At 32.6% G+C, this 15047-nt stretch overlaps 1 protein-coding gene across 1 annotated transcript; it reads right to left on the minus strand.

Annotated features, from left to right (window-relative positions):
• Positions 1–372: 372 nt before the first annotated feature.
• LOC143079083 (uncharacterized) lies at positions 373–14942 on the minus strand. The gene is made up of 11 exons (XM_076254248.1): positions 14903–14942; positions 11990–12111; positions 10413–10516; positions 9398–9525; positions 6850–6967; positions 5982–6120; positions 4770–5012; positions 4026–4123; positions 3087–3185; positions 1816–1890; positions 373–752 (listed from the first exon to the last, which is right to left on the minus strand). Exons 2-11 carry the CDS (start codon positions 12084–12086, stop codon positions 507–509), a joined length of 1347 nt encoding a protein of 448 aa, XP_076110363.1. The 5' UTR covers positions 12087–12111; positions 14903–14942; the 3' UTR covers positions 373–506.
• Between the last annotated feature and the right edge of the window lie 105 nt (positions 14943–15047).

Raw genomic sequence — 15047 nt, forward strand, 5'->3', positions numbered from 1 at the left:
ACAAGAAAATTTTCTTTAAAAACAAATGTTCTCCACACTCTAACATAAGTAAAACACTTCATATACCAATAAACATTTAACCTCTCAGCTACATTAAGGTGGTACCTAACACTACAGGGAGATAACTCTGTAAAGTCAGCTAAACGTTTTAATTACGTTGTGTTGTAAAGGGAATATTAAGCTTCTCAATGATCAAAATTGGTGTTTGTCAAATTGCTATATAACCAGTGTAATTTTTCTGACAAAACAGTTGGTTCAAAATTTTTTATATTTTAAATTTTTGTTAAAGGGTCAAAGTAAATACTTTGACAAAATGTTATGAAAATTAAACGAGCCAAATTAATTTTAGTGAAAGTGTTGGGTACCACCTTAATAACACAATAAATTAACAATGTCGATTGATACTTTGGATACTTTGTATAACCAAATCAGGGGAGATAATCAGTTATTTACAGCACACTCTAACAACACAGAAAACCAGTTCTAATCAGTAATATAGTATCTTCTTAAAAATATTGTCTCCCACCATGCTGTCCTCCCATTGGCTGGGCTGTCATAGGTTGTCCAGTCATTGGCTGTGCTGTCATTGGTTGACCAGTCATAGGCTGAGCTGTCATTGGTTGACCAGTCATTGGCTGAGCAGTCATTGGCTGTCCTGTCATTGGTTGAGCAGTCATTGGCTGACCTGTCATTGGTTGACCTGTCATCTGAGTAGACATTCTAACTTGGGATGCTTGTTGTGGGGAATAGTTCTTCAAAAAATGCAGGAAATCAAAATATATATTGAATATGCTGTTACTGTTTTAACATAGGCATTTGCATATATCATGTATTTCTATCAATATTGGTACAAGATAAAAATTCAATAGGTAACAGTTTTTTTAATAACACATCATCAATATGGTCAGATCACATTTTTTTAATGTCATATGAATATGTACTATGCATACTTTTTCAATGGAAATTATTGTTATTATAATATAAGTGCATATCAAATTATGTTGGTCTGAGGATATAACCTAGCTGATATCAAGCGAATATCAGAAAATTAATCTTAGCATCGTAATAAACACATTTATCCTAATTAAAATCATTTTTTGGCATGATAAGGGTTATGTTCTTTCCATATATTTAATGATAGTAGGATACTAAACCCCTGACTGGAGGGAATGTGCTTGATTTTCATATGATGAAGACATTATATTTTAATCAGTTTAATTGAGGTCTGGAGCTGGCATGTGAGAAACTGCTAGTTGTTCTTTGTTGATTCATGTATTATTGTCATTTTGCTTAGTTTCTTTTGTAACCTATTCTCACATCAGACTTGGTTTTCTCTTAAACTGAGTTTAACTGTTTGTTTTTTCTACCATGGCTTGAAGTATAGGGGAAGGGTAGAGATCTAACAAAACATGTTTGATAGTAGCCTTTTTGTGCCTGTCCGAAGTCAGGAGCCTCTGGCCTTTGTTAGTCTTGCATGATTTTTAATTTTAGTTCATTTATATATTTTGGAGTTTAGTATGGTCTCCATTAGCACTGGACTACTACACATGTTTGTTCAGGGGCCAGCTGAAGCATGCTTTTGGGTGCAGGATTTTATTGCTCTCTTGAAGACTCATTAGTGGCTTCGGCTGTTTTTTACTCTTTGGTCGGGTTGTTGTCTCTTTGACACATTCCCTATTTCCATTCTCAATTTTATCCAGGTTTAAAACTGTGAAAATATGAGAAATTGCGATAGACATATACACAATCAGTAGTTCTACCGAGTTAGTGCTTGAACTTAGAAGTTGAAAAATTTAAACTCTAATATAAGGTTACCTGTTGAGACTGTTGATAAGCAGTAGACTGAGGTGGAGCTTGACCTCTGGCTGAGTATCCTGTTACTATGCTGCCCTGTAAATATATCATGTAGAAAATGTAAATTTAAGTTTTGAAACAAAAACTTACTTGTATATGGAATTTAGCCTGAACCACAACTCTATATTTATCTAAGCTTACTGATTTGAAATTTATACTCCAGTAACTTATACATTAGCTTAATTACAGTTGGTTTATTCATTAGTACTTCACTGGATTGAATTATTTATATCTCTCTATGGTATTTCTAAAGAATTTGATTTTTTAAACAATGACACAGTGTTCACAAAAATCATTTTTGGCTATTGGACAAAGAAGCTATTTTCATAAAATTGTTTATTTATCCATTACCTACTATGTTTTCACTTGGTTGAACCAGCTGACTTTTAGTTAATTATGAATTAAGTTTTAAAAAATACCTTTCTTTGTACTTTAGATTTTTAAGAGATAAAATGGGACCAAACAAGTGAAACTGCGAGCTACTGCTCACTGATGATACCCCCGCCGCAAGTGGATAATATTAATAGTGTAAAAATATGCAAGTGTTCGGTAAACAGGAAGTTGTAGAGTGATGAATCTGAAAACGCATCACACGGTATAGCTGACTTATATAAATCCTGAAACCAAATTTCAGAAATCATTGTATTGTAGTTCCTGAGAAAAATGTGACGAAAATTTTCAACTTGGCTATCATGTGTAAAATCATACAAGTGTTCGGTAAACAGGAAGTTGTCGAGTGATGAATCTGAAAACGCATCACACGGTATAGCTGACTTATATAAATCCTGAAACCAAATTTCAGAAATCCTTGTATTGTAGTTCCTGAGAAAAATGTGACGAAAATTTTCAACTTGGCTATCATGTGTAAAATCATACAAGTGTTCGGTAAACAGGAAGTTGTCGAGTGATGAATCTGAAAACGCATCACACGGTATAGCTGACTTATATAAATCCTGAAACCAAATTTCAGAAATCCTTGTATTGTAGTTCCTGAGAAAAATGTGACGAAAGTTTCATGGGACGGACTGACTGACGGACGGACTGATGGTGGACTGACGGACTGACGGACTGATGGACGGACTGACGGACGGACAGACAGAGGTAAAACAGTATACCCCCCTTTTTTAAAGCGGGGGTATAATAAGAATATTACAATTAATTTGATAACATTTCTTGACAATTGCACTAAAGACCTATTATAGTGAGTAAACAGCTAAGTAATAATAACAGACCTTTTGTTGCGGTTGCTGCTGTTGTAACTGTATTTGTTGGTGTAATAGTGCCTGGGGGGTCTGGGCTGATATTGGTGCAACTCCTCTAATCTGTTGTTGCTGAAAAGTAAATTCTATTTGCAAACAAGAATGTGTCCTTAGTACATGGATGCTCCAATCACACTATCATTTTCTATGTTCAGTGGACTGTGAAATAGGGGTCAAAACTCTAATTTGGCAGTAAAATTAGAAAGATCATATCATAGGGAAAATGTGTACTAAGTTTCAAGTTGATTGAACTTCAAATTCATCAAAAACTACCTTGACTATTGACTTTAACCTGAAGCGGGACAGACAGACTGACAAACAAACAAACAGACCAGAAAACATAATGCCCATAAATGGGCATAAAAATACAGTTTCTTTCAAGAATGACTACTCAAACTGCATAACTGTTTGACACCTTTTGACTTTTATATAAGAGGGGCAAAAAAGTGGCCTTATCATACTTTTAAATATTTTTTTCAACCATTTTTTTTCACGATTTTGAGGGGATTTAAAGGGGGTGCTCACTTTACATAACTGTGAACTATGCACGACCTAATACGGTAACAAAATCTTTTTGTGCAGATTATATTTAAAGTCAGGATATCACGGTGTATTCAACCTGAATCACATGTATCTTTTATGTTTTGTTTTTTCTAAATTGCACTGAAATACAATGTACACCAACTAAATCATCCAGACATACTCTGGTCAATCTTTTGTTTCTATATAAATATGACAATAAGAGTTTTTGTGTATGTTATTTATATTCATTAAAAAGCTCTCAGGAATTTAAGTTTGTATTGTTATATGTGAACTACTTTCCTATTCCTAGACAAAAAATTAACAATATAAATCCAGTCATACATATGTAATACATGTATAAGTAATATATCTACAACATTTTGTAAGTACCTGTTGAAGTTTATATTTATTTTCTTCATTAAAACCAGCTTTCTGATTGGCATGCTCTAACTGCTGCTGTAATGACCCATGTGTTTGGCCCATGTATCCTACATAAAGAAAAATTGAGTTCATTAGACATTTTTCTTTTAAAAAATCAAACACATGTTAACCAACACCTGGTTAATCTTCTGTTAGTAGATTCCATAAAGTGGATACCTCAGGTATGCAGGGTCATTACGATAAAAACATAAAATGTAGAAGATCCTATAACAACAACATTATAAGACCTTCTACATTTATCTTTTACCATGAAAAAAATAACAGATCTCTTTTTTTTATAATCAATGTAGAATTTAGAATCTGGTGGAAAGTTGTCTAATTGGCAATCATACCAAATCTCCTTATAGGTGCTGGTTTTAGTGACCTGTATTATGGTCAAGATACAATATAAGTGCAAACTGATAAATTTGCAAATACCTTTAGTATATATTGATATAAAAAATATGCTATCACACTGATTGTTATTTACCCGTTTGCCCTGGATCCTGGGATATCAAGCAGTCCTAAAGGGCAAGCCTCTGTTTGGGATCTTTTTGTGTTTGTTTTGTCAATCATGACTTTTACTTACCAGTTGGCTGTTGCATCCTGGGATATCTAGGGTAAGACTCTGTTTGGAATCTGTTTATGTTTCTGGTTGGCATAGGAGGTACATGTTTGTTAATAGTGACTATGGTAATAATAGGTATAACTTACCAGTTGGTGGCTGTTGCATCCTGGGATATCCAGGGTAAGACTCAGGAATTTGTTTCTGTTGCTGATGGGTGTAGTGGTTAGGATATGATGTGAACGCTGACTGTGATGCTGGGTAACTTTTACCGGGGGATTTATTTCCAGTGTAAACTGCTGCCTGTTGTTGTTGTTGGTAAGCATGGACAGAAGGTTTACTGGTGTATGTCACCTGACTTGAAGGGGTGTGTCCAGGATAGGAACTTGTCTCTGGAAATATAAATCAACATTATGATTACAATATTGAAACAATATGTTCTATCATGACGATGACAATGCATTGTACAAATATTTTACCAAAAAATGACAAAAAACAGAAACTTCTTGTTACAATGAAATAAAATTTAAGATCAAAATCATTATGTCTTATAAAATACTTTACAATTTATTTTTTCCCTTATTGTCTGACCCAAACATTTCACATAAAAAATATGTTAAACAACAAATAAAAAACTTTGGCCTTAGATCAAGTAGATGTAAAATTGCATAGAAAAAAGACCCAAAAAGTAACACCTAAAATTTGTCAGATGCCATGTCAGATACCATTGTTTAAAATCTGTAGATTATTTAATTTTAGAACAGCACTATACAAGACCTACTATTACGGTACTAAAAATTATCAGAAAAAGTAAGAGGATATTAGAATGACCATTTTCTACTATAATTTGTATAATTTGCATATATTTGTGTTTTGTTTTGTAGGTGTCATCATTGACTTAGCATACTGTATACTAATCAGAGTATAAGAGAGATGGATGTATTTAAGCGCACTGCTCTTTTTTTCTAATCCCAATTTTTGAAATACTATTATCTTTGAACTAATTTACTGTTGAGGCTAATCAAAACTAATTCTTACATAAAATATGTATAAACCTGCTGCATTTGTTCGCACCTGTTCCAAGTCAGGAACATGATGTTCCGTGGTTGTCATTTGTTTATGTGGTTCATAAGTGTTTCTTGTTTCTCTTTTGTAGTTAAAGGTGTTTCTTGTTTCTCTTTTGCCAAGGCTCCATGCTGAAGACCGTTCTTTGACTTATAATGGTTTACTTTTACAAATTGTGACTTGAATGGAGAGTTGTCTCATTGGCCCTCATACCACATTTTGTTTATCTATACACTACATGTTATCAGAGTACAAGTTGAAAAGGATCTGATGTGTTTTTTCATTTGGTAACTTACTATATTCAGTCTGTGCATGGTGTGGATACGGGCTGTGTTGCTTGGGGGCTGTTGGTTGCATCATTTTAGACTCTGTGTACTGTTGATACACTGAAGTTGGCGGGGGTGATGGACTGTGTGGTCGCTTCATCTGCATTTGCTTAAAAGATAAAATCATAAACCAATTGTGAATTTATATAGAAATAATAATTCCTATGACTGAGAATCATGATTAACCATGCTTAAAAATCGTAACTAGTCATTTCTCTTGTCAAAAGTAATATAAGGAATAGAACAAATGCTTGTGTGACACTTATTTGACAGAAATCTGAATGTCCACTTTCAGCATGTTCAGTGGTAACTATGTAACTGGAAACTTGCATCCAGCTGCTTGCAACCCATAAAAATAATTTCTAAATTTATTGCATTTGGTGAAACCAAATACTGTAAACAGTGCAGTTTTCACAGCAGTTTTATTTTAGCTATTTTCATGGTAAGAGGTGATACACATAAATAAAAATACCACTAATATTTCACTTGAACTCAATTTATTTTATAGGACTAAAACCACACAAAAATAAACACCAACAGAAATCAAGAATATAAAGCAGCATGAGCTAGAATTCCAAAAGTTTGGCGTAAAATTTTCCAGTATGCAGTTATACCAAAACACTATAATACAATATAAGGACTATTTTCATTTTTTCTAAAATTTTGCACTTTGTGTATCATGTTCACAAATTCAGAGCTTAATGCCTCTAAATGACTCCGAAGTTAACTTAGAAATTGAATTGAAATAGTATGCCAAAACAACAATGCAGATACAGCTGTGTAGTGAGATTAGAACTTGGACTATGTCTTATTATGTGAGACCTCTGTTAATACTCACAGGAATCATTGGCTGTTGTGGTCTATAAAGAGTTGGTCTCCCAGACTGCATTTGTAACATTGAATGACTTGACACAGGAATGTGAGTTTGATAAGCTTGTTGGATATTCAACATTTCACTAAAAGTAAAAAATACAAATTACTCACTTAATTAGTTCTTGTGCTTTGACACACATACCAGTAAGTTCAGTTCTTACAAAATTAAATCTAATTATATGGATTAGATAGAAACTTTTACAGATTGAATTTTTCTATACTAACAGATTACCGTGGATATCTTATTATTCGTTGGATACCAATTTTGGTGACTTTCCTTGGTACAGGTGAACCTCAAATTTAAATTATTACAAACGAAAGTGAACCAACGCCTGGTAAGTCTGTAGTAAGTCTCTCAAATTTAAATGTTTAAAGAAATACAAATTTCCATCAGGCTGTATGCAGACTTTGGCAAATCCACGAAAATCATGTTTCCAGGAAAAGGCAAGTTTTGAACAATCCATGAAAATTGGTATCCATAAAAATAAATGAATCCACAGAATGAATGGTTTTTCAAACCAAATTGAGTTACTCAGCTACAATGTCATAGCAGGGCGACAGCTGAGAAACATCATCAAGTTTGAAAGACAATTTATAATCTGTTTTTATAGTGTAACATCAATGAGAAAAGGATATGACATCATAATACATTTTCATTTTTCTCAACGGGACAAAATTTGAGAAAATAGTGATAGTTTGTTTTCCTGAACTGGTTTTAAATGATCATGGGTGAGTTAATATCGATGGCTATACCCATTGTCAAATTACATAGACAAAAGGTCAAAGGAGCTTGTATTGAGTGCAGTTGAAAGACAAAAGGTCTCAGACACCTGTGTTACAGATATCCAATCACTCGTTGAACTATTTTTTTCCCATCTACAGTTGCTTACTAAATCTTTAGTTCTCTTTGTCATGCTTATGGAAGAAACAGATGTTTAATTGCAGATAGTAGGCTGGAATATTTTTAAGCCATGTCTGAAATATTGAATCTTTTCCCATTCCTTTTGTCTGCTCCACTTGCAAAAAAAAATAAATTTGTAACACAGACCATGGAAGTAATATTGAAAGGAATAACATCGTCCTCACTTCAAAGGTTTCATCTGCGTTACCGCCCATCTTTCGATAACTCGTTAATTGGTTCAATATCTGGCATGGAAGTTGATTCTCCGCATGTGATGATCAAATCACTGACACTTATCGGTCATTTTCGTGTTCACGGAGAATTACGAACAGACAAGTTTTTGTCGTATATACGTGCGAAGTAACCCGAATAGTCCATTCGTTACATTCCGTTGATGTTCGCTGCTGAATAGAGTCATTCGTTCAATTTTTATGTTAGTCCATTTTTTCCCTATATTTCAATTTTGGTTAGTTTGGTCTCAATAGTTTAAACTGACAGCTATCACATACGAAATTGGAGGACAAGGCTGGGTCATTTTCAATTTTAATATTTACAGACAGTTAATAAACCATTTCTGTAAGTTAAGAAGATGATTGTACAAAAAATACGTTTGGACCCCCTTTATTAAATACGAAAAATCTAAGTCTTTCGTGTATATTAGTCAATTAAAATATTCACAATTCTAAACGGTTCTATTTTCCAATTTAAGTTCTTGATACATAAACTAATTTGTGTAAAAGTGAATTTGCCGTAAGACAGAGCCCATTTCGTCGGTTTGTTATAATTTTTGCTGTAGCTTGTTATATTAATACAAGCATTCCACAATAAACAATTTAAAAAAAATATATATATTTACGAAAATATTATCCCCATTTTAGTTGTCCAGTTTCAATAATGTAATCAATGACATTTATGACATATATACATAAATTTAGAATACTTGAAAGTAACTATCCTTTTTTTTTAATCTCGATAAACTTTGCACATTTCAACAGTAAACAAAAATATGTCTAGATTTGCCTACATTGTTTTGTTAGACATCATGTGAAACCTGATCGATTCATCAGTATTTAACTGTTTAACTCGGGATCAGCTTTTAACCGGAAAATACTTTTAAAACAGTTTAAAAAAAACCGGTAAAAAGCAAAAATATGCTAAATTAAATACAATTTTCCATGCTAAACTGCTGTAGTTTGAACAATTCTCGGCCGTTTTTCAAGTTTTTTACATCATACGACTTCTTTCTAAAGGTAGAGGTTTTATATGATACAGCGCCACCTTCTTATTGATAAACCTCGGATTTCACACAGGTATTTTATAATTACCGGACTCGATAAAATCACGTGACTGATAAGAAATTCCAGATGCCATTTTACAACCGCGGTATCACAGATAGTAACCAAAGGGGTCTTACCGCTGAGACTATAATTGGATAAAATCATATGACTTTAGTACAGGGCTCTGCAGACTGTTAATACATGCTAATTAGTCGATGTTATTCCTTTTAAATAATACTTCCATGCACAGACTAACTTTATCTAAAGATTTCCAGTATAACCTATTTTACAAAATGCTATTTATAGATTTTTAATACTAAGATTGCTGTAATTACTTTTGTTGCTCTTTAATCTGTGCTCTTTTTCTGGTTTCATCCTCCTGATGTAAAACTTTCTTTAGCTGTGAAAATAACTCATGTTTTTCTGCTTTCAGAGTTTCTAACTTCTTTTCCATGTTTTGTAGCTATAATGTACATTAAATGTTGACAGAAAGTCCTTATCATAATGTATATTTTTAGATTAACGAAATATCTATACATACTTACCATTGTAAATTTCTTGTCTCTCCTAAATCACAATTTACTCATGGTTTGTTCCTGTACCATGTAAGGTTGAAGTAATCATCTTAAAATCTTAATTTTGCAGAAATTGTAGACTTTTTGAGTTACTATAACTCTGCACTTTAAAAGATTGACAAAAAAATTAAAAGAAATGTGACAATTCATTTGGTTTCTAATCTGAATTAGGATTCTTGAGATCCAATAGTTCCTTTTCTGCAAAAAGACTCATGTATTTTTATATCTGTGGCTTTCACCTTTGTGGTTTTGGTCTCCAAATCTATTTCAACCTTTCTTTAATTTCATGTGACCAAATATTCTAAGTTTAATATTCTTGGCTTGTCATGAAAAAAAAAAACAATTTTTGCACTGTTTCTTTTTTTTAATCTTTAATCAATTTAATTTTGGATGTAATATTAATGCCTCTTCTGATTAGCAGACAGTGTTTTGTCTATCAGCTCATAGACATAATTTTGTCATGTGACTGTGCTGTCATCAACATTTTCCATGATTTACTACAGCTTAAAATTGAATTTAGAATTAAATTATATGGAAATTGGAATGACTGTAATATTTTTTCTGTCTATGAAGTAATATATCAAAAATGTGGTGCACAATGAATAAACCATGTAGTCAAGTTCTTGATTTGTTGTTATTCCTCTAAAATATGCAAACAAACTAGGATTGTGGGTGGAATATCGAAGTTTTTTAACATGTGGTTTAAGAAGGCACATTGTTTAATAGTTGAAACAACTTTGATATACAGATATACCATACAATTAATTATTCATACTTGTTCCTTTGTCTGTTCTAAGGTTAAACTATCTTCTTTTTCCTTTTTCTTCCTTAATTCCTGTTCCTTTCTCATTCTTTCTAATTGTTCATCCTGTTCTAATTCTAAGTTTTCAAAAACAAAAACAAATCAACCAAATTCAGTAGAAATAATATAAGTGTACAACTAACAATTGGATTAACTTTTTGACTGGTGATATAAAATTCACATTTGAAATTTTGGTGCATCTAAGGGTATGGATGCAATGGGTCTTTTCAAAATTTAAATTTAAATTCTGGATTAAGATAATAACAAATGCTATTTTGAAGAAGTTTATTGATGTGTCACAGGTAACACACCCTTTCACTGACCACAAATTTAATTGAAAGTCCAGAAATGTTTTATTCAGTTTGTAAGTCATTTGTAAGTGATGTTAAGCAAAGGTTCTATACTCTATATGTGTCTATCAATTTTGAGTGAACAATATTGTCTATTGTTGAGAACTGTGTGTTATCTTCTACATGTAGATGTCATGTTTTGTTGTTGTTGTTGTTGTTGTGTTGTCTCATGATCATTGACAGAATCGTATATACATGTAATTCACAATTATAAAAGTATCAACCTTTTTGGTTGCCATGACACCTATCAATGTTTTCAGTCTTCACATGCATTGGAATAAATATGAACAGTCAGGGGACTTACTTAAACAAGTGATTTTCTAAATCACTGATTCTAGTAACATTATTTCCATAAAGGTTGGAAGTTAGAGTTGTTTTTCTTTAATAATCACCTATTTAAGTAGTACAAATTTTAAAATCACTAGAAGAAGTGATTTAATTTTATTGTAGCTTTAAATATAGAATACTAATGATCCAGGGACTAATTATGTTTCTAAACTTATCAGAACCAACATCTGTGTTGTCTAGGATGACAAGGTCATTTCAGGTGATGACCTTGTACTGAATCTAGGATAATGACATAAAAATCACTTGTTTAAGTATCAGACCTCGATTTCCTTCCCAAAAATCACTTCTTTAAGTATCATTCTTTTAATAACTCCCACTAATTTCAACACCCCTGAACAGTGAAATTTTTATCGCGAACAGTAGAATTTTATTACATAATCTGAAAGATGAAACCTTGAACTTCACAGGAAAAATACTCCCACTGCTGTAAAAAATCTTTTAAGAAAGTATCAGTTCATTATGTAAAGTCATTATTATAGCATTTTTTCAACTAAAATAGAATTTTTAGCTAAATGATAGCATCAAAGGCATAAACCTTGCTACTTAAAATAAGCAAAAAGTTCATATTTTTTAATTTTACTAATTAAAAGATATTATTTAAACCTATGTGTTGAAAATTTTGAAAAAACTACAAAATCCCAATTTGTGACAAACCTCGAATTTGCTACTCAAATAAGTGATTTAAAAATCACTTATTTCAGTAAGTTCCCTGACTGATGAATGTATGGTCTGTTAGCGAAACAATGTGTTATTTATTTACTGCATGTAAAATATGTAGTGGAGAGAAAAGGGTAAAAACAATGGCCAACCTCTTTTCCATGAAAACATTAAAAGCAGAAATCAATAACTAACCTTGTTTCTTTTTCTCTCTTTCTTTCATAATATGTTTTTTCAGTGCTGTATACATAGTCTTGGTTAGTTTAGGACGTTCTAATACAGCACCTGGCATTCTGAAGTCTTTTTGTGTCACAATTCTATAAAATTAAATTTCAATAGAGCTAAAACCTTAGAATTGCAACCAGAGCTCATCACAGAATTGCAACCAGAGCTCATCACTTTAAATCTATGTTCTTTTTAAAATCTTTAATATGTGTTTTTTCAAACGTTTGTTCCCTTACAGATTACGGTACCTCTGTTAATGGTTTTGTGATTCATGTTTTAGTCATATTCATTATATTAATTAATGTTCATGACATTCAGTTTTTGATTGCAGCAATTACAATGTTACCATGATTCATTAGTCTGCCTGATTGGGCCAACTTTCAATACATTTTTTGTTTAATAGTACTCATTTATTTTATTATAGGTCTCTTTTGAATGTTTTTTTAATTCAGGTACAAGTAATTACATCACAATTATTTATATGGATGAAGCTTCACATTTCTTTTTTCTCTAAAACTTCTTATTGCTTTTTACATATTAACAATCACCTATGACATGTATGAGCTCAGTGAAATTTGGTATCTAATTTGGATACTTGATGTCTCTTCACTAAATAATTCCTAGTTTGGTGACTGCCAGTCACATCTATCCCATTAAACTTGATATATAGATTACCAGACTAGAAATTGACAATGAGGGTTTGTTGAGAACTTAACTTTAACATGTTTAACACAACAGAGATGATTACAATATTCTTTTGAGAAATCAAAGCATTGCCTGCATATAAAGCTTCCATTTAAAACTATATTCCAGGGCAAGTGTTTCCTACAGTTATTGCTTTGAATCAATGTTTCTTTACAGTTTAAACCAATAATACCAAATTAGCTTTATCATGTTTATACATCATGTACATAATTATAAATACCAATTCACAGTAATTATAAATAATAAACAAACATAATCATTTGATAATTAATCAACTGTTCAAGCACAAAAAAAAATATATTATCAAAAATACAATTCCAATGCAATTTATTTGGTAATCTCAGAAGTAACGTAATAACCTTCAGTTTTAAGTCTACCATGTCTACATTAGCATGATTAGCATGATTATAATTACCTCACTTAAATCCATGACGTTTCTGTGCTAATCATATTCATAAAGTTTCACAGATTTTATTTTATTTCAAATTTATACAATTTTTCTAGCTCTAACATAATCTTTCTATTTGGTAAGCATCCTGTATATCAGTACCGTAATTCATTAATTGGCATAACAGGAGAAAATTGTTAGTGAATTATCTTTAATTACAGATTTATATCAGTTTTTAGGGGCCCTCACATGGTCAGCTCAGTGCCTGAAGGCGTTTGGTGAGCGTTTCATGCGTGACGATGGAAAGTTGGAAAAGATGGCTGCCATATGCATTCTGGTTTTGAAAAGATCTTTTTGGTATGTTAACCTTTTTGGTGTTGTTTAATTTACTGCCTTCACAACAGAAGCTTTCAGGGCCAGGTTGGCGGACTGCTAACCACGATGATGAAGTACTGGTCAATGAGTCTCGGACATAATAATAACAATGACAGGAAACTTTATCAGGACCAAAGTTGTAAGTCAGTAAAATGGTGGTACATTATCCAAAACCTACAATACAGACCCTCTGTCCTAAGTCTGCATTAAATGTCCCTCATTATGAGTATTAAGGCCCATATCATAACACAGGTATTAACGCAAAACAACAAATTTATAAACATACATGACATACTGTACAGCGTTGGATTAATTTCTGTGATCTAGAGTAGTTCGTCATTGTTCCATCTATCAGCAAACCAACATCATAGATAGCAATTAAAGTGGAGCTGAGCCAGCACTTCCTTTCAGTTGTAATGACTGAGACATGACTGGATTGTGAAGATACACGACGATGGAAGTGTTTAACCACCTTGACTGGCTTTTCAGCCCATGCACAGTCAGTAAAGAGGTCAGTTAAGAAACACAACAAATGGAAGTGTTTAACGACCTTGACTGGCCATACATCCCTCACACGGTCAACTCGGTGCCCGAAGGCGTTTGGTGAGCTTTTCAATAATTTTTGCCATCGGTCAGGAATGAGTGGTGGTCGCCATCTTGGTTTAGTGAGTTGTTATGATTTGGTTTGTTGACTATTTTGGTGTTATTTCTTCACAACGGCTGCTTTCAGAGCCAGTTTGGTCAGCTAACCTCGATGATGGAGTACTGGTAGATGAGTTGTGGACGTAGGCTAAAGATGACAGGAAGCATTATCAGGACCAAAGCAGTGAGGCAGTGAAATGAAGGTCAATCACCCAACACCTAGGATACAGCCCTCGGACGTTAATCGACATAACACTCCCCTATGATACAATGGGTTTTGGAGTGCATGTTAACGCGGGTACGCCAACTACTACGTCAACTGTACGGCTTGGATTGGTTTCTGTCATCTAAAGTAGTATGTCGTTGATCATCTAACTGTAAACCCTCATCGATGATAGCGGGGTAAGGGAGAGCTGGCCAAGCACGTCCGTTCAGCTGTAATGACTGAGACATGACTTGATTGAATGTGGATGGATTGTAAAGAAACACACCTAGGGCTAGTGGTTTTTAAAGAGTAGCATTAGCCAATGAAAATACAAGAGATATACTTGGATAATGCTAATCAATGTATATAATTTTCATTATTATTTTGGTCCAACTTCTTCATGTTCTTGTCAAGAACTGAACAGACATATTTTTAAAAATATTTTACTGTTTAATTTGGAAATGCATTGTTTGACAAGAAATTTTAAGGAATTCAACTAAATAAACGACAATATATATGACAGTTTTCCTTCAATGTAAATAATTATAAATCAAAATATGTTGTTTACCAATATTTTTTTTTCTTTTTCATTAATTCCAACCGGAAGTATACTTTTATAAATTAAGTAAAACTTTTCCGAAATGAGAAAAATACTATTTTCATCAAAAAGCAGGCCATCGAGTAAAATATATAGTCATTTATTAGAAAAAAAA

This window comes from Mytilus galloprovincialis, chromosome 6 (assembly GCF_965363235.1).
Source record: "Mytilus galloprovincialis chromosome 6, xbMytGall1.hap1.1, whole genome shotgun sequence".
Lineage (NCBI taxonomy): Eukaryota > Metazoa > Mollusca > Bivalvia > Mytilida > Mytilidae > Mytilus > Mytilus galloprovincialis.